General features: G+C 38.1%; 1 protein-coding gene across 1 annotated transcript; it reads right to left on the reverse strand.

The window, feature by feature from the left end:
- Positions 1-9,565: 9,565 nt before the first annotated feature.
- LOC124282506 (probable glycosyltransferase STELLO1) lies at positions 9,566-12,844 on the reverse strand. Its single transcript, XM_046718516.1, has 2 exons — positions 12,002-12,844; positions 9,566-9,613 (listed from the first exon to the last, which is right to left on the reverse strand). Exons 1-2 carry the CDS (start codon positions 12,842-12,844, stop codon positions 9,566-9,568), a joined length of 891 nt encoding a protein of 296 aa, XP_046574472.1.
- Positions 12,845-20,166: the final 7,322 nt, after the last annotated feature.

Raw genomic sequence — 20,166 nt, forward strand, 5'->3', positions numbered from 1 at the left:
ACTTTTTAGAATGAATCTGGTGGACAATACAATATGTTCTTTGTGTAATGATTCTGTTGAAACCTTATTCCATGTATATTGGGAATGTGATGAAACCAAAACTTTCTGTAAGAAACTTGAACAGTGGATTACGAAACGTATCCAAACACTTAATTTGACAAAATCTTTGATCTCGTTTGTCTTTTTAGGTAAGAACCCATTACTGAACCACATAATCTTATCTGCTAAGAGATATATTTACACACTTGCTCTTTGACAAAAACAATTCCAAAAGTTGATAATTACTTAAGGATATTGAATTACATATTTACCACTGAATCATTCGTCTCAAGAAGAAATAATAATGTTGAAAGCTTTTTAGCCAAATGGTTTCCTCTCATCCCTGAATTTAACCCTGTATGACTATTCAACAAAAACATATCACTGATATTGATATTCAATGTACTAAGTGTACTATATCGCTTTTGAGCTCACTAGCTTGTATGTGCACATTTTCTTCTATATGCTTGTACTCATCATGTGTTTGTACTCATCACATTGGGAACAAAAAATTAAAAAATAAAAGCTTGAAGGAACAGAATCTGAAGAAATACAAGATGCGCCACGATGTACTTGATCCAGGATTTTTGAGATATTAATTGACGAGTGAAACACGTGCAAATCGTAAAATTAACGCCCCTAAAATGGAAAGCATTATTTGGAAGGAATAAATTCTATATTAATATCTTCTTGACTTGAACACCGTCAGTATTATTCACGTCGTGATGCCGTGTCACCACCGCGAATATATAATGAAATCAAACAATCTGCCACATATACCGTCGTTCATCATTTTCGTCTGACTGATGCAGACGACATTCTAAAATTGACTGGAGACGATTTGATACCATTTCTTGCAACTACATCTAATTGGTGTCTGGTGTTTGCCAGTATTTTTGGAACTCATAAAATGTGAGTATGTAAGTCTGAAGCATATAATCCTACTTGTGGTAACAGTGACACACTTCGTTTCAAGATTCCCTGGAGTATCAGGTGAGAAACTGACTGATGAAGTTACGGATTGTTGAATGGTTTTCTGTACACGATATGGCTATTGACACTTGGAGATATGTCCAGAATTTGATTCAAGTTGTTTATATTGCTCATGAGAAATAAAGTAGTTTTGTTTCACACTATCATAGATTGACAGGAATACCACCAGGACTTCAATGAACTACTGATATGCTGATTTATGAATGAGTGAGTTTAGTTTTATGCCGCACTCAGCAATATTCCATCTGTAAATGCGGTTTGTAAATAATCGAGTCTGGACCAGACAATCCATGCAGTGATCAACAACATGGTCAACCAAGTCAGCGACCCTGACCACCCGATCTCATTAGCCGTCTCTTACGACAAGCATGGGTTACTGAATGTCAATTCTAACCCGGATCTTCACGTGTCTTCTGAAAATTGTTGGTGCAACAACCACTATGAGGGTCGTAACAAAATATGTCATGGCATTGAAACGGATAATATGTAGAGGTTTTGTTGAAGAATATATCACTATAGCTATGTTTTATATTGTAGTTCAAAACTATCCGATTTGTATTTTGGAAATCTGGACGCTGAACAGAAACACTGCTTGGTCATGTCTCCGTTGTGCGTTTCTTGTGAGGATTCCAGGGCAAGAGAGGCACCCTGTGTCTTGAACTAAGGAGTCGGTGGGGAAAGTAAGGATTTGGTGGAGAAAGTAAGGATTCGGTGGAGAAAGTAAGGATTCGGTGGAGAAAGTAAGGATTCGGTGGGGAAAGTAAGGATTCGGTGGGGAAAGTAAGCATTTGGTGGGGAACAGATTACTTTAACAGGCTGAAGCGATATACATGAAGCTGAAATATCGCCACTGCAACAAACGTTCAGCTTTTCCTCGTTTGCTTCCTGTATTCTGTCCACATTAACGCGGGACATTTGTAACAAGACTTTTCATTTCTGACCAAGTTGCACGAAGTTTGACTTGAGCCAATATCAAGCTATCCACAGGTGTCCAGTCAGGACAGAGAGAGCTCATATAGTTGTATGGCTCTTTAATGGATAGAGCCCAAAGTGAATTCAATTTGAAGAATGTATCGTTTGTTATGTGATAGCATTGTTTGATCTGTACAAACAGACGTTCATCCAACATTACCCGGCCAGCGAGTTCGGTGGATTTCTATTTATGTTGTCACAACATTTTGGCCTGACCTTATGATATCATGCATTGTGTCACTACCTTCTCAGATGTTGTCGGCATTGTGTCACTACCTTCTCACATGTTGTCAGTATTGTATCACCACCTTTTTATATGTTGTCAGTATTGCGTCACAACCTTCTCACATGTTCTCAGTGTTGCGTCACTACCTTCTCACATGTTGTCTGCATTGCGTCACTACCTTCTCACATGTTGTCAGTATTGCGTCACTACCTTCTCACATGTTGTCTGCATTTGGTCACTACCTTCTCACATGTTGTCTGCATTGTGTCACTACCTTCTGACATGTTGTCTGCATTGTGTCACTACCTTCTGACATGTTGTCTGCATTGTGTCACTACCTTCTTACATGTTATCTGCATTGTGTCACTACCTTCTTACATGTTGTCTGCATTGTGTCACTACCTTCTTACATGTTGTCTGCATTGTGTCACTACCTTCTTACATGTTGTCTGCATTGTGTCACTACCTTCTTACATGTTGTGTGCATTGTGTCACTACCTTGTCAGATGTTGTGTGCATTGTGTCACTACCTTCTGTCAGATGTTGTCTGCATTGTGTCACTACCTTGTCACATGTTGTTGTGTCATTGTGTCATTGTGTCTACCTTGTATGTTGTCATCATGTGTTACCATACCTTTTAGAGTCTGTAAGTGTTTAACATATCTATTTTAAACATATGTTCAGCTTTAATTTCCACACATTTCCAGTAAATAATCATCCTTCATTGTCAGTGTCACTACCTTGTCAGATGTTGTCTGTATTGTGTCACTACCTTGTCACAGGCTGTTGGTATTGTGTCACTACCTTGTCAGATGTTCTTCACATGATACCGTTGTGTCACTACCTTCCTACATGTTGTCTGCATTGTGTTACCTAACATCATCAACGTGTACCGTCATTTAAGAAACTGAAATCACCACGTTCACTATTTCCATGACCGAAGCCTAATAATATGTTCAACATTCAACGAATGCTACTTAATCCTTATCATATACTTGGTCGTGACCATGATGGCCAGATAGTGCAAAGTGTAATTGAAGCTGCATTGTCGATATAGGTTCTGAAACTGAAGGTCACCGGACTATGTGAATACCTGAAAATCTCTGACCTTTTGGTTCATTTAATAGGCTTTCTTCGTTGTAGTTCTCGCTTTTGATTGCGAATGAAAAGAAAAGTCATCTAAAGGGATCAGCTTCGATTTTGCTTGTAACCATGGTGACAAAATATAATGAATATCAAACTGTACAACTCAGAACGAGCTGTACGTGATATATTGATCTTAATCAATCTTACTACTTTCAAATCATTTTAGATAACAAACAGCAAATCAAACATATTTATTTTATTGGTAACAGTTTATCAACAAGCAAGGAATAATAATTTTTATTAAGAAAAATATGTACGTAAATACTTGATAATGCACGAATTTGTCACATCTAAAATGTCGCCAAAGTGACAAGCTACATCTAACATCATTTATACCTGTTTATCATCATCATTTTACAGTTGAGTTGGTGAGTGGATGAGTGAGGCAACTAATGTTACACCCTGCACACATCTTAACATTACAGTGTCATTTACACATTTAAAACACAAGCTATAACAACACTATTTATAATTGTCTGCTTAACGCTGAAAGGTGAGGCTTATATGCTCTATTCCACTGGCATAAGAGAACAGGTGTTATAAAAGTGTAGAGCAGAGTCCAACATGGCATAAACGTCTTGTATACAAATCTATAAATTTAAATCTACTACTATTTTTAAGCTTAGTATATATGTTATTTTGATTCAGGGCTAGAGTATCTAAAATGGCTAATAGCTCGAGGGATGGTGTAAATCTAGCTTGGGTCCATGCAGGAAGCAAATGTCCCAATGGTCCCTGGTATGGTGATCAACCATCAGTTGTTGGCAATACATACCTTGTTTCTATATTGTACTGTCTTCTATGATTAAAATGCTTAGATTTACATGCTTGTTTTCTATTCATATCCGTGATATTCTAGTTGTTTTTACTGTCCTTCGCTGACAGTTTTTATAATTTATCTGTATTTATTATAAAATTATAACTTGTTTTAGTCACGATATGGCAGAAATATTGCCGATGTGACTTTAGATATAAACTCACTCACTATTTGTGTAGTCACTAATGAAGCCTGTCCGTTTTCGCTCAAGAATCACCAACATACACACTGACTTCTGTCGCTTCTGTACACACTGTAAGGTAAATTGGGAAGAAAATCGAAAATTGAGAGCCTGACATCCATTAACAATTTTTTTTTTCTATGTGGATATTGATTATCATTGGTTTAGATCTTTGAGTGGATTGTATTTATGAGACTGATTCCAGAAAATAGTTGCTAAATTAATCATGCGTCTTGCTTATAAACTCCTTAATGACAGACAGCTTATATGTCTTGATATACGGCTCCAGTGGGTTTCTGACGTTGGTAATTACAAAAGCAGATAACAAAGAATTACATATTTATAACGCTTTGGAGCGACTCATTTGGATAAACAAACGCGCTACATACTAGTCAAGTTACATTCGGCGGTTGACACTGAACAGAAAGCCAGTCAACTAAAGCATTCCTTCGAACATGGGTTGTATGTCAAACTGGAGACTAGACTGGTTTCTTTTGTTAGATCACTCTTGATATTGAAGTAATTCCAAATATCTACATGTGGAACAACTGTGATCAGTAATTCAACATACATATTACCAAGAGAGTCCAGTGCAGGGGGACACACTAACAAGACACAAAGAACCTAATTGAAGATGTATAAGTCGGGGGCGCGGTGGGCGAGCTGGCTAAGGCGCCAGGATAGTGATCCAGCGAGGTGAGGTGTCGAGATCGAGCCCACCTGTGACCGGGTGTAAAAACCTTGGAGTCAACCTTGTGTGCAGACTCTTTCAGTGTTGTCACAACCCCTAGTGTACAGTACACAACCCTGTGCACTTAAAAGAACCCACGAATCCGTTGATATATGACCAGATGGTGGCCCCAGGAATACGTGCAAACACCTAGTTGCGGGTACAGCAACGTGCAGTGAACTTGGACAAAGTACTGTGACTATGTGTCCAAGTCCACCCAGCTGTGAATGGGTACCTCGTTAGGATGAGAAGCCACAATAACTCGGTGCGCCTAGTGGCTGCAAGAGTTGTATACTCCCCAGGGAATTGAGATTGATAATACGATGTGCCGTTGATATTGACATCCAATGATCGAGGGAACAAATACCAGCGCCTTGAGCATGCACTAGTAGCCTGGATATGTGCGCTATATAAATATCCTATAATAATAATAAAGTCAAAATATTATGGATGTCAACTTCTTTATTGTATACACATCGTTTATAAAATAAAGAAGAAGACCATAATATCTGTCTCATACTTGAATACCAACTTCTATATCCCTATCAAGAGCTTATTGAATAAGGGTAACATTTCATATTACAAACCCTAACAGTTATATCCTTATTTCGTACTTTATCTTATCTGGACCTTAACCGCATATCAAATACGCTAGGCGAGACTTTTACTTTGTATCTAACTGGGTTTACGAACCCGTCCACTCAAAATATTGACATCTGAAAAATATATACCCTAACGCAAAAGCGTTATCAACACATTTGTTTATGTAAATGAGACAAAAATGTGTAACTCATTTTGATATTCTTTATAATACACTTAATCCATAACTGAAACAGGACCTTGTCGGTAGTTCTTGTTTTGTATGAGTTTCTCGTGCTTTCAAGAAGTCCGTGGGAAAAAAGGCATAAAACTTTCCCGTTAAAAAGTGTGGCTCTAAACCTCGAATCATTGTCACCCAAATCATTGTTTTGGCGTCGACTGGTCCGAAAAACACAAATTTGGACGAGCATTTCTCTATGCTACTGCGAACTGAAAATGAAAGATGGCGAGCCATTGGAATAATTGAAAACGGAACACCCCAGCGCAACGGTGCCCCAGTTTAACGTGCACAGGAACACCATATGCTGCTTGTGGAGACGTTATCAACAAAACGCCGTCGTTGCAGACCGTCCCCGAAGTGTCCGTCCACCTGTAACCACGCCACGTCACGCCACGCCACGCCACGTCACGCCACGATCGAACCACCCTTTTGCGCCAAAGATTCCAACCACCCACACTGAAAGCACGAACAGTTCCTGGTGTCAACAGAATATCGCCGAGGACCATTCGCCGACGTCTGGCTGCGTGCTAGACGCCCTGTCAGACGACAAATCATGCTTTACGTCACCATCTGCAGTGGTACAGACAACATCTTTGGTGGAAAGCACGAGCACCAATGGAAATTTAACGGGTCTCAGGTAGAGAGACGAAATTGTTACTCCAGTCGTCATACCATTTGTCCAGCAGAATGGCCCAGGAATGCTCTTCCAGGTGGACAACGCCAGACCTCATGTCGCCAAATTATAAACCAAAGTTATTACATCTTCAAATGTTTAAATTTTATCATGGATGACATTTGCTGTGTTTTGTTAAAATTGCATTAACCAAAGGCCAAACAGCGTGAGCGAGCTACAGTGGATAATTGTGATGTATAGAGCAGGACATGCTTACCCTTTTTCAGTGATCCATTCATTTAATTGACACAGCTATATATTCCTTTACGCCAATCGGATTTTGTTTCTGGTGATAGATAACTCTGGTTAGGCTTTTGCACTGATCTGTGTGTGGTGTGGTGTGGTGTGGTGTGGTGTGCGTGCGTGCGTGCGTGCGTGCGTGCGTGCGTGCGTGCGTGCGTGCGTGCGTGCGTGCGTGCGTGCGTGCGTGCCCGTTCCCTGGCCTTCATCAATGTGTCGTGTCACTCAAAACTTGCAAACTGTCCAGCACTATACTATCATTATTATTTGCTTGGTGCTAATTGCAGTGCTGTGTTACTGAAATTCGCGAAGTACAAGTACCAATCATAAGCTGTGGCTTTATACTACAATGGTTTATTTCACATGCTTCAATGGTAACTTTAGTCGCCTGGTTTGCATATTGTTAATAAGATATTTTCCTAGTGGCCAAACACTATATATATACCAAGAACAAGTCTGAGCTCAATTCCTTTTGACCATGATCTTTAATCAAACGAAATTGCAGCAAAATTCTCACTCGTCTTCTTATGCGTTAAGTTACAGTTTAAACTGTACTTGAAGGACCCTTTTTTGTTGGATGACGGAGAGTCTTTGTTCTGTGACATTGACATTATATATTTGTTATAGAATCAACTTAAAGCCGTGGGTGGAACTAAGAAGGAATCGGTTTTCAGCAGACCAATGTATTCTTCGCCAAGTTCTCAGATACAGCGTTGCCGTAAGAAAAACCAAACCAAACGTGCTTGTTGGTGATGATCGCTCAGTAGAGAACGTTTGATGACCTTTCTATCAGTCCATCAATCAAAACTTTATTTCCGTACAAAGGTCATCGGGCCCATATAAATAGTTTCATACAATACAATACAATTTACAATACATATATAATTATATATATATATATATATATATATATATATATATATATATATATATATATATATATATATATTCACACACACACACACACATCTGCAAACGTATACAAATCCTCAGAACAATATGGATAAAGTACATAAAAGGTATGATATATGTACGAAAGTATAATATGGTGTTTAACATTTTCATTCTTGTGATAGCTTACACCTTCGTTCATTAGAGTGCAGCATTTACAGGCTGAGCATTTTCAAACTATGTACGTTATTTGTGATAAGTAGTTTCTTAAAGTCAGACATATTCGATTTGAAGTCACTTGATAAATATTTACGACGTAAATCATCATATCTGGGATGAATGAAAGTACAACAGTATTCGTCTTCTTGACCTCCGTAGCATACAGGACATGTTCTCAGATTTGTGTTTTACACAATTTTACACAATCGTCCTTCATTCAATGTTAACCTTAATAATCCAGCTCTAAATGTAACTACATATTTACATAATATATAATTTCAAACAGACATTTTTCATGGTTTAATAAACTTTTGAATTCTCTATACAAGACATAACCTGTACTATTGTCAAGATCCGATCTCCAGTTTTGTATAAAACCTCCACTAAACGCGTTTTGTGATAAAACTTACACGATTTCTAACAGTTTGTTACAGCAAAACAAATCCAGACCCACAAGAAATGAGCAAAAGCGATTTTTTTAAGCCAATGTCTTACAGCCAAAGTTATCGAAATTAAGTAACATTTCATAAGCTTTCTTTGGTATGCGATCTTTATGCATTGTTGTTATTTTAATCCAGTAGTAAGCCAACGATAAGCTGCATTTACAAAAATAGGAAACGACCACTTTCACCAAACACTTTAGCATTAGGTGTCTGGGATCCAACGTTTAGGTACAGTTACAAGCCGAAACATGGATTTTCTTGATACATTCATATTTTTATATACCCACAATTCTGAAGCATATAAAGGGATAGATATATTGATCTTGATCAGTAAGATCAGTTTTATCACTCAGTGATTTAGAGTGATTAAACCATGATTCATCAAAAGTATCGGATGATGGCTTCCTGACATTAGATACATTTCTCAGTTCCTTCTAGAATAATTTGGGATTATGTCTAGAGTTATAACTAGATCTAGAAACAAAGAAGAATGCGCAAAATCAATGTTTTTCGTAATTTGTTTGTTTGTTGTAAACGGTTCACTTTTCAATGTTTCATATATATGTAAAATATCGACTCTGTGCAAAAGAATCCGGTGACATGAGCATCGATCCACGGAATTAGGATACGATGACATGCATCAGCCAAGTGAGCGAGTCTGACCACCCGATCCCGTTAGTCGCCTCTTACGACAAGCGCGGGTTACTGAAGATTAATTCTAACCCTGACCTTCATGGGTCTTTTGGTTATCGAAGAATATCAGGTTATCGATATACCAGAAGCTTAAGTCAAATTTCTTGGTTAAATCACCTTGTCCTGTGACAGAATCGACTTCTAACTTTTCCTGAGATTGTAAAATCTCAGGCACATGGTATTAATTATCATTTTATTTCATGTAAAAAAAATGCCGTATGTTTTTCAATAAATAATGATAAAAGACATTTTGATGCATATCGAATAGTAGGTTTGAAATCTGTCAAATTTGGGGTGAGAAAATTGGGATACAGTTCATGATCAAGAAAAGCATTTAATGGCAGTAGATGTTCATCAAAGTTCATTCAACAAGCGTGTTAACCAGTCAGATCGCAACACACACTCATGTCCTTGTTACAAGTTTCAGAGGCAGGAATCACGGATCGGTCTCCGTATTAGGGAACCCGAATTGGCGACATGAGTCACCCCTCCCCCCATCGGTCGAGAATCCGATGGGGGGAGACATAACCCTGGCGAAAGACAAAAACTGACCACAGGGACCTACACCAAACATTGAATGGGGGAAAAGCCGGGTACGGGCAAGGAATGTCAGCTATGTCAATTAATGGATGGTATAAATGATTGTGAACCAGCAGTGCTGGGCAATTCGGACTGAAACTCAGAGTTCAGAGCCACCCCTTGTAACTAGACCAGAATAAATCGTGTGGACCCCAAGACGGACTTGTGTGCTGATTAGAGTCATATCCCCTAGAGCATCAACTTACTGAGGCGAATATAAGTTTCAGTTACTGCCAAGACCATACATTTTGCTTGCATCAGAACATACAATTTGAATATTATTTCACGTAAACAAGACACCCAGAAACATCTATATATTTGTTCCCGTAAAGGCAAATATAATTCTATTAATAATCATAATTATTAATACAGTAACAACATACTGTTAGAAAGAAAGTATAATTCCTTATGTATCTTGAAAAAACACGTCAGTTATCTAAATTACATTTGCACTTTGAGTTTCTGTTTCGGGGTATATAATATGGATATTGTGTTTTGGGAAGAAAACACAAAAATTCTCCATCTACGAAGGTATTAAAATACAATGAACACAACAAAACATAATTCCGATCTGATAATTACACGCCTTGTTATGACTATGAACAAATGGATAACGGAACTTTCGCCACACGGGACTTCTTCTAAACCTCCTTAACACAGAATTGTCAATACAATCATCGGAATTTGGCTGATATCCTGACAATATGATTTATCAATAAATCACGCTGGCCGTTAAACAATATATTATCTCTCAATTTTAATCCTATATTTATTATGCATCTCACATTTTAATTTTTCTGGTGTATTTCGCCTGATTTAAAAACGCTACGATTCGTGTATTTTGAGCTAATATCAACCGGTTGAAAATGACAAAAATAATCCAAATCCATCTCTCCCTGTCTTACATTCTTAAAGAATGCCAACAAAGAACTACAGATTCCGTTTTGTTGATGTTAGTAAAATCAAAACCATTCCAGACACGTATAACCATTTGCTAATTGTAAATACTGCATAAATACTGTCTGAAAACTAACCTCTTAAGATCTGGAGATTAGATGTCATAAAGCAAAACGTAATGGCAAAGTACAATGGTATAATCAAACACAGAATGTAGAAAGATTATATGACATGTAGCCCACTGCTAACCAAGTGTACAAAACTACATTTCATTTTGAGAAAAAAATGACAAAGTAATGACCCAATTATGTTTTTTAACATGATTAACGTAAAACTAAATTGAACCTCTTCGGCAGCATGGGGTGTAACCATTGGTGGAAACATATATGTGTAATTTAATTTCTGTTATGCCAGTGTTTTCTGAGAACAAGATATTTAGGACGCACGAAGGATTAACATGCCACCACCTGACTAGTAACCAGGTGAGCAAAGTTTGGTATATTCTTCTTCCGTTCAGTCATGTAACGTGAAAGGCAGGAATTTATCACAGAAAAACCTTCTTCCTTCTGGCTCAGACACTAATTTAGATATTTTAACAGGATGAAGAAAAACCTTGCGCTTGTTGTAATACTGTTCAAAGTGGTCCCTTTTCCCATCATACCATAAATATGTTCCCGGTATCTTTACCACGTTTTCCGACTCCTCGGTACCTCCAAACACTGTGTGAAATATGATTTCAACAAACAGATTGAATTTTGAAAAATGTTCCATATAATATAGTACCTCATCTTTGTATCTTGCAGGAACATAAGCAATGTCTGATCCGCCATAAAATAGTGCATCCTTTTCTTTGAATTTGTCGATATCATTTGTTTGAAAGTGTCATATTTATGTGTGTCTACCACTTTCAAAGCTGCAAGGGCAGTCTGGTACGTTTTTAAACCAACTTTAGGATTTGAAAACCACATCCATTTCGTTTTGTCAGTCGGTTGCAAAACCGACGAGTTGACAAGCCAGAGTCTGTCGAAAGGAAGGGTATGAATATTCCACACATTAAGCAATACGTCGTCACCAATGTATAAATATCCATCAACAGTGTATTGCATTTTCATGGCTTGAATTAGACAGTTCTGAGCAAACCATCCACCACCAATGTCAACCTCTATAAAGGTCCGATGCGTGCGGAGAAGCTTAGAGTAATTTTGAAATTTATATTTGTTGGTTCCACAATAAACAACGTGTGGGAAGTGCAAACTGTACATTTTCTGAAGAAATTCCAGGTTGGCATAGTGAGGAACGTTGAAAACAACAATTAATAGAAGGTTAGGATATGTATAAATTTGATTGAGAACGCTCAGTTCTAAAATGCTGAACGAACGATTGGTATAATTGTTACAATATGAAGCTATTTCCCTCATGTGTGAGACAACATTTGGTGATACCTTGCATGTGGAATATACTAGAGGTGGTGTCTGTTCAGCTGCCCAGAATGTGACATTGACCTGTTGATTTGTCAGGCGAGTTTGATTTGGCAATTTCGAATCTAGTATGACTTGCACGCCGTTTTGAAGGGAACCAAATGGAATTCGGCTTGGTTCTTTGTATCCCATAGCTTTGAGGTCTTTGATCCAGAAGTGAATGAGGTCAGCATCCGCTGTCTTCCAAAATTGCTCATGTGCCATGTCTATAGACAGTTTAGTCATACAAGCAAAGAATGTTTTGTCTGGTTCACATGTCCACTTTCGAAGGAAGTCGACAAGACGTTCAGTTTCAAAATACAAATCCTTTTCATTCGCAGCATCCCTGATGTAGGAATGTAAGTTCCTCTTTTGGAATGCATTTGGTGGAAAGAATCCGAGGTTTGCTCCCATCTCCCAAAGAAGTCGCTGAGCCCAGTAGCCTCTCCAGATGTCGCATACTCGGAAGGTAGTTGTGGTTGGAATCAAGAGAGCCCACAATGCATCATAGAGGAAAAGTGTATTCTGGGAATTAAAGGGAGAGAACACACCAGCTGGAACAATTGCTGGTGGAGCTCGGTCATCAAAGGTCACATTGAGCTGAGAATGGGTTTGTTTCCGGGTCAGTCTAAAAATGGCATCCATATCCGGGTCACCGTTGACCATACCCTGTTGAATAGATGGTGTTTTCCAGTGACTCAGTACATATTCAGTAGAGATGTTTTCTCCAATGGAACTAAGAGGGTAGCCTCTTGGCCACAAAGTTGGTTGTCCAAAATGTCGGTATGGATTGAAGTGTGACCCTCCTTTGTAGATCAATCCCCACATTGTTTTTTTCTTGGACGAAGTTATTTAGTAAGTCTATTGGTCGATTGTCATCATCGGTCTCGTAAATGACTTGTGCTCCTCTAGAAATAGCATATAGATATCCAACAGTTTTTCTTGCATAGCTGTTTCTAGGAAGAAAACCTATTGTCTCGAAAGGCAGTTTCTGTTGGTCCTCTAAGCTTAAATACACGCAGTTTGGTAATCTGTGGAGAAATGATTCAGCATCAGTTATTCTTTAATATAAGAGAGTCTAGCTTTAGTTAGCATTCAGCTTTCCTTTTAATGATATTAAATGTAATATTGATGTATAGGGTAAGAGAATATTTTAGAGTTTGAAATGATTTGTTTGGATAGTCGTATTGTTTGACAATGTTTACTGTAATTTGAGACATTTGTTATAACTTATAACTGTTCTCGTCACTAGATGCCCGAGATTTTATTCATTCGCCCAGTCACTTTCGTACCAAGTTGATTGCTTCAAGTTCGTTTCATGTATAGCATTATCCGTTATATCCTATGATCTGAATGATTGAGTTCAAATTTTATATACCATCGGCAATATTGCGGTCATATCGCGATTAGAATGGGTTAATGATTCATAAACCTTCGTCTTCAAAGAGCAGAAAAATAGTAAGGAAAGTTTCACTGTTTAGATATAAAACGAACCATATCAATCTTAAAACAAAGCATATTTCGGTATATTATATAGTATAAATAAAAACTGGTAGACCGCAAAAGAACAAATACAGGCCACCTTACTAAGATAAAATGGACTTCGGGTACTTCAACTTCCTGCATGACACAATAAATGATAAATATAAGTAAGCTATGTTCACCTCCAACTGACCGGGGTCTTGGTATCACCAACCACCACTACATTCCACCCAGGAATGTTGACCAGAAACTGGACGTCAGGAGTGGGGTGAGCGATCGTTGTGAGCACAATCCACCTGTCTCCTTTTATGTGTTTGTAAGTTTGTGTTCTGTCGTAGTAGTCACGATTGCTGATGGTACTGTAGAAGAAATTTAAAAGGGATTATGTATTGTAAATGTGGTTTCTCATCTATACATTGCTTATGTACCGGAAATCGAATATAACTGTCACATTCTGATGTACAAACTGTGTTATGTTATATGTAGGTATATCATAATTATTGCTTGAGATTGTTAGTGGCTCTGCCCTCGACGGAGTTGAAGTATCATTACATTATTGTCCCCATGTGATGGTATACAAGACCACCTCATTCAAAGTATTTTTATGTGTACCACTGCTTTAATAGTAAAAATGTGTCCTTAGAATGTTTTGCGAAATGTGTCAATAATTACTTGGCTTTCTTCGTGTCCCGGCACTCGTTACGGAGGTAATACATATGTGATTCGTTATGTTTTTATTGTTCCTAATGTTAGATCAATTCATATACAAATACATAAACTAAATAATTTATATATAACTAAACAAAGATAATTTTCCCAAAAGGCAATCAGAACAAGATTTTACAAAAGCAGTTGCTCCATACACATGTACGGTTTAAATACTAGGAATAATGGATGCCATGTATTTGCAAATTTATTCATTTTATTCTTCCTTTTGGCAATGAAGCTTTTAACAGAAAAGATATCTTTTAAAGCCTTTATAAAGTTATCAAATTTTGGAATATTGTTTTTCAAAGTACTGACATAAATATGTCTTTTAACTGAAATGATTATTTGATTAAATGATAGCTTTTTACTTAAGTACCAAAATATACCAAACATTTTGTAAAATGAATTTTTGGTATGTGATTCGTTTTCACTGAACTGTATATTATCTTCTTCATCAAATACTAACAGTGTATTGTGCCTGCGACGGCAATCGCTACATCGTCCTGAAACATCAACACGATAATGCCAGTAGGCGAGAGTATGATACAAAACTGCGAGTGATACGGACACAAACGAAAGGGCGATAACAAGCAATCACTGATACATGGTGAGTGACAAAAATATTCATCAAATATGGATGGATAAAAATGACCAGAAATAGCATCAAGTGTAAATATTTTAAATATTCAACAACGTGATTATGCATATAGGCAGATCACATATTGTTGGATTTAAGCAGCAAAACCAGGCATGTATGAATCTTATGTCATAGAACAATCATATCAGGATCAAATAACCACACATGTCGTATTACATTTCACTGCTAAAATTAGATAAAATACCTTTATTTAAATTCACCTGGTTAGCATTATATGGGAGAAACAAACTAAAGCGAAGGTGTAGAGAATATAGATCAAACATAACATGCAATTAAAGTTCTGTAAAATTGGGATTGAGAAAAAGAATTGTCTAGAAATACTTTTGGGATTTAATCACACTTACCAGTGCTTTTCAGTAAATAAGAATACGACCCAAATTCTTACTCAGTTTACAATGTTCAATCATAGTGAAAGTTTACTTCCATATAAAAACAAATTGAATCCTGTGGAGAACCATCTTGATATCTTAAGGAGCGGCTAATTAATAACCCATGGTGATCATATCAACATTCAACAGCACACGCACACATACATGCGCACATACACCACACGTTCATATACATGCGCGCTCTAGCGCACGCACACACAGACACAACGTAAGCATCGATATTCATTGCCTTTATAATCAAGAAACTGACGATACTTACCTTGGATCATGTTGGATCCGCTTGTGTAAATAAAGTGATGATGATGACCTGTTCACATTGATGAAAATTACAAATAAACATACAACACTCAGAAGTATCACATACACAAACAATTTCTTCAAAAACATCTTTGCTGAACGTTTCGTCAGAGGGAGTTCCTTGTCGTCAGTCCGTAGTATATAAAGAACATTATGGACGTGTTCGCTAGATCGAATACTAGATCGAATAACGATCGCCTATATGATAAATCGATTATCTCCCTGTTGACAGACACTGAACTAGAAGGTTAATTAGGGTAACATCTAAGTAGGTATCGACAAGTCTTTATGGCTGACCAACTTCTTTATTGTAAATAGCGATGTTTGGGTATAGATACTTGTGGTGGTGAACTATTTAATGCCCCCCTCGCCTAATTAGTTATCCCCATTCTCATAGACTGTGATAAATATCTTTAACCACATAAAATCCTCACGTAATGCATGCTTTTATGCCAATGTGAGTTTAGTTTTACTCCCCACTCCTTTTATGCCAATGTTTATTGTGTAAATACCTAAACTTCATATTACTTATTATGTACCAAACTCTCCCTTGGAGAAATAAAAGTATTTAGTACCTGTACGAGGGCGAAAATATCGGGGTTCATACGATGCCCTAGGGCAAAATATCACTTTGTCATGGTGACGTGACGTCATGAACAATGCTATGACGTCACGTTTCTTCTGTAACTTTGCGTACTACATACGGCGACGGCGGGTAGTCAGCCTATGTTTGAAGGTAGATTTGGGTTATTTTCCTCAATTTGACGACTTCTATAATAAACAGAATATTATCTTCGTGCCACTCGTGCCTAAATATCGGTATATCCCTCGCTCTCGCTCGGGAAATACCAACAGTTAGGCACTCGTGTCGTAAACATAGTATGACAAGGGCACTCATATAATATCCTCTATATATATCATCCTTTGTCTTTGTTAGCCCTCATGTCCCTATATATATCCTGCTGTACACATTCACCATCTCATGCTTGAAAAAGGAATAAGTATCTGTACCGAATCGTCGCTTTTGTACAATAAAGAAGTTGGTCATCGATAAAGACTTGTCATTGCACAACTTCTAGAATGCCTCTCAAACAGTAAGAGGACCGCCTCCGTGGTGTAGTGGTTAGAGCGTCCGCCCGGAGAGCGGAAGGTCGCGGGTTCGATCCCCGACTGCGTCATACCAAAAGACGTTAAAATATGGTACTTGTTGCTCCCTGCCTGGCGCTCGGCATTAATGGGTACAACAAGGACTGGTCGGCGCAGAGTCAGTATAATGTGTCTGAGTGGGGTATCCATGCTTCACTGCGGCATGGTATCTCAGTGGGCTAGCACTATAAAAGCAGCTTCAGTCTGGGCTAGTACAAGCAGCCGCACCTACACATACACACGCATGCACGTCGTCATATGAGCGAAATATTCTCAAGCACGACGTTAAACCCAATTTCACCTCACCTCACCTCTCATATGAGAAACGACAAATTCTGAGAGTGCAAATGGTGATGGGACGTGTTAGGTTCTAAGGGTGCTGCCGAGAAGAAGAACATCGTCCATCTGAAACAATTTAAATGCCAGAATATAATCAGCTCTGATTATACCCTCAATCCCAAGCATTTGGACCTTTCAGGTAAAAAACCCACGTCACCATAAACGCCAGTGAATACCACCCACTGCCACACTTATGTACTACTACAGCTTAGTACAACTGTGATACAATACATGTACAGTATGACATTAATGTTCATTAACTGGTGGATGTCCGTTTGAATACGTGACTGGGAAATACTATATACCCTTGTGACCATCTGGAACTGGAAGCCCGTCACAGCAGGTGACAGTATGTGATCGGTGTTATTGTCCGAGTTACGTAGAACACCCTGACGACTATTTTGTCCCTTAATTTGCAAAATTCAAAGTCAACCTCAGCGTCAAACTGCTTAGCATTCACCTCGGTAACTGGCTGTCTGAATATCTGACACCCCTTTAATCTAGGTGATAAATTGGTTCAGTAAAGAGGCGGTTGCTCAAGCGGCTGAATGTAGACGCACATTAAATCGAAATTGAGGCATGACATTTTGTCTTTCGAAGATTTTTTCCTTTTACTCAAATCATTTGTTTGACAAAGGCATGAGAAAAGTTTCAGAATACAAATAGACATGCGAGACAAGACGAGGGCGAGTTTACAGGATGAAAATAGTTGAACAAGATCCAATAGTTCACTCACACGTGAACCGACTAAAAAGCTACCATCCTTCTGCAATTCAATAAATGATGACTTCTGTCGTGGTGGTGCATTTTCAGTGTCCATCCCTATTTGTAGTCATACGCAAGTCTCAAGCACGACGTTAAACCCAATTTCACCTCACCTCACCACCTCAAACAGTAAGAAGGTAACACCTTATAATGGAACAGCCTGAAATAGGTTCGTTACTGAGAAGTTTGATTGTGTGTAAATAGAACTTTGTTGTGATTAAATGATAATCTGTCTTCTCTTCTCAAAATTGTTTTTACTATCAATTACTATCGAACATTAAAACCGGTTTGTCACTGAGAGGTTTGTTTGTGTTTATACAGAACTTTGTTGCCGTTCAATGATAATTAGTCTTCTCTTCTCAACTTTGGTTTTACTATCAATTGATCTTTGAAATATGAAATTGGTATGTGTTTGTAACACATTTATTACTTCTATTATTCCACGTTTGATCTTTAGAGTATTTTAAACCTGGGATTAAATAATTAATTCTATCAACAGACTAATTTGACATTGTCTTGAACAACTGAAGAAATATATAAAATGGTGAACAATGACTTGGATCAAAATGTTGCTGACTGCTGTAAATGAATGCTGCTGAGCTTACGACAAAAGTTGTGGATTTCACTCCATCAGCAGAAACAGCGACAATGACGATGTATGTATGTTTGTTTGAAGAAGGTGTGATTACATACCATAGTATCTTAAACGCCATGTACAATGTAGTAGTGAATTTGCCGCTGGCTAACACACTGAATGTTTAATGTATATACAGAAGGTGGGGCAATTCAATTAGAGTTTCGTGTGACTGGACGCGCGAACGCGCACACTCACGATTACGAAACATACACTCCCACGATAACAAGAAACGTCAGGGTCCTTACAGTCGAGACGTTCGTAGCCTTACTAATTCTTAACTTTGATCGTAGCCAATGTGTTAAGAATGGGCTTTAGAAGTTCGTAGAGCTACGAACGTTTCGAGAATAGCTAGCCTGTTACCTGTATCGCCACTGGTGTTCCGCAATAGAATTAGGATCAGACACCCGTGAAGACTAAAATTGGTCTTCAGCAACCCATGCTTGTCGTAAAAGGCGACAAACGGGATCGCTCGCTGACTTGGTTGACACATGTCATCGTATCCCAGTTGCGTAGATTGATGCTCATGTTGTTGATCACTGGATTGTCTGGTTCAGACTCGATTATTTACAGGCCGACGGCATATAGCTGGAATATGGCTGAGTGTGGCGTCAAACAACCAAATCGATCAACCAACATTAATTAAAGATCATTGGTCAATAGGATTTCTTTGGACGCCGGGTACGCACGTACGTACGCACGCATGCACGCACGCACGCACTCATACACATACACATCAATTGTACACTTCAGCTGTTCACCCGCGTAGAACCACTCCTCATCTTTGAGTACAATTCCACCATTACGAAAAACGATTATGCTTGATTTATCCATCCATCATTTACATTTCCATCACAAGGGATAAATAATTCAGTGTCAAACAATAAAGGATCTTATTAACCATGTTAATTATGATCTTCTAATTGATGTTTTAAAGGAAATAGAATTGTTAGATAAATTTTGAATAACAGGTCTTGTAAATGCATCAATGTAATTTTATAATTGGTGGTATGAATTAACAACTGAGGTGGTTAGTGGCGGTATCCTCTAAGGAGGTCGAAGTTCCGTAAAATCATTGTCCTCCTTCGAGGGTACCAAAGTGTGTTTATTTCTACCATATTTTTATTCGTAGAGTAGGTGTTCGTTTTATCGTCAATATTGCCAACATATGAAGGGACGATGTAAATCAAACTAGGGTCCATGCAGGAAGCAAAAGCATTGTAGGTCCCATGGTCCCTATTGTGGTGATCTACCTTCAGTTGTTTGCGACCTGTAGCCTGCGTTTATATTGTATTGCCTTCGTAAATAAATACGTTGTAGATTTACATACTAGTTTTAGACTCCACCTGTGATACTCTAGTTATTCTACAGTTCTTCGATGACTGAGTGATTAAGGATTACATCGGATTAAACTGGGAACAAAATGGTAATGGAATCATACCCAGTAATGAAATATATATTTTACGACTGTATTGTTGTTTTGCTAAATTAAGAATGTGATAGCTTGTGGTTTCTGTGCAGGTGATGTTTGCAGTATTGAGGCAGCATATTCACTTAAAACAGAGAGGAGTGGTAATTCCAACGACTGCCCATACAAATGGTATGCACGATACAACAATTGTAAACATCTTCCAGAATGAAAATATCGAAATGAAAACTTTGTTTCAATACAGATCAGTGGGTTTTGCTCCTATGATCCAGTGACACCAGGCATCCCATTATTACCATTGTT

The sequence above is a fragment of the Haliotis rubra genome, unplaced genomic scaffold (genome assembly GCF_003918875.1).
Source record: "Haliotis rubra isolate DU_JTF1 unplaced genomic scaffold, ASM391887v1 Scf3, whole genome shotgun sequence".
Taxonomy (NCBI): Eukaryota; Metazoa; Mollusca; class Gastropoda; order Lepetellida; family Haliotidae; genus Haliotis; species Haliotis rubra.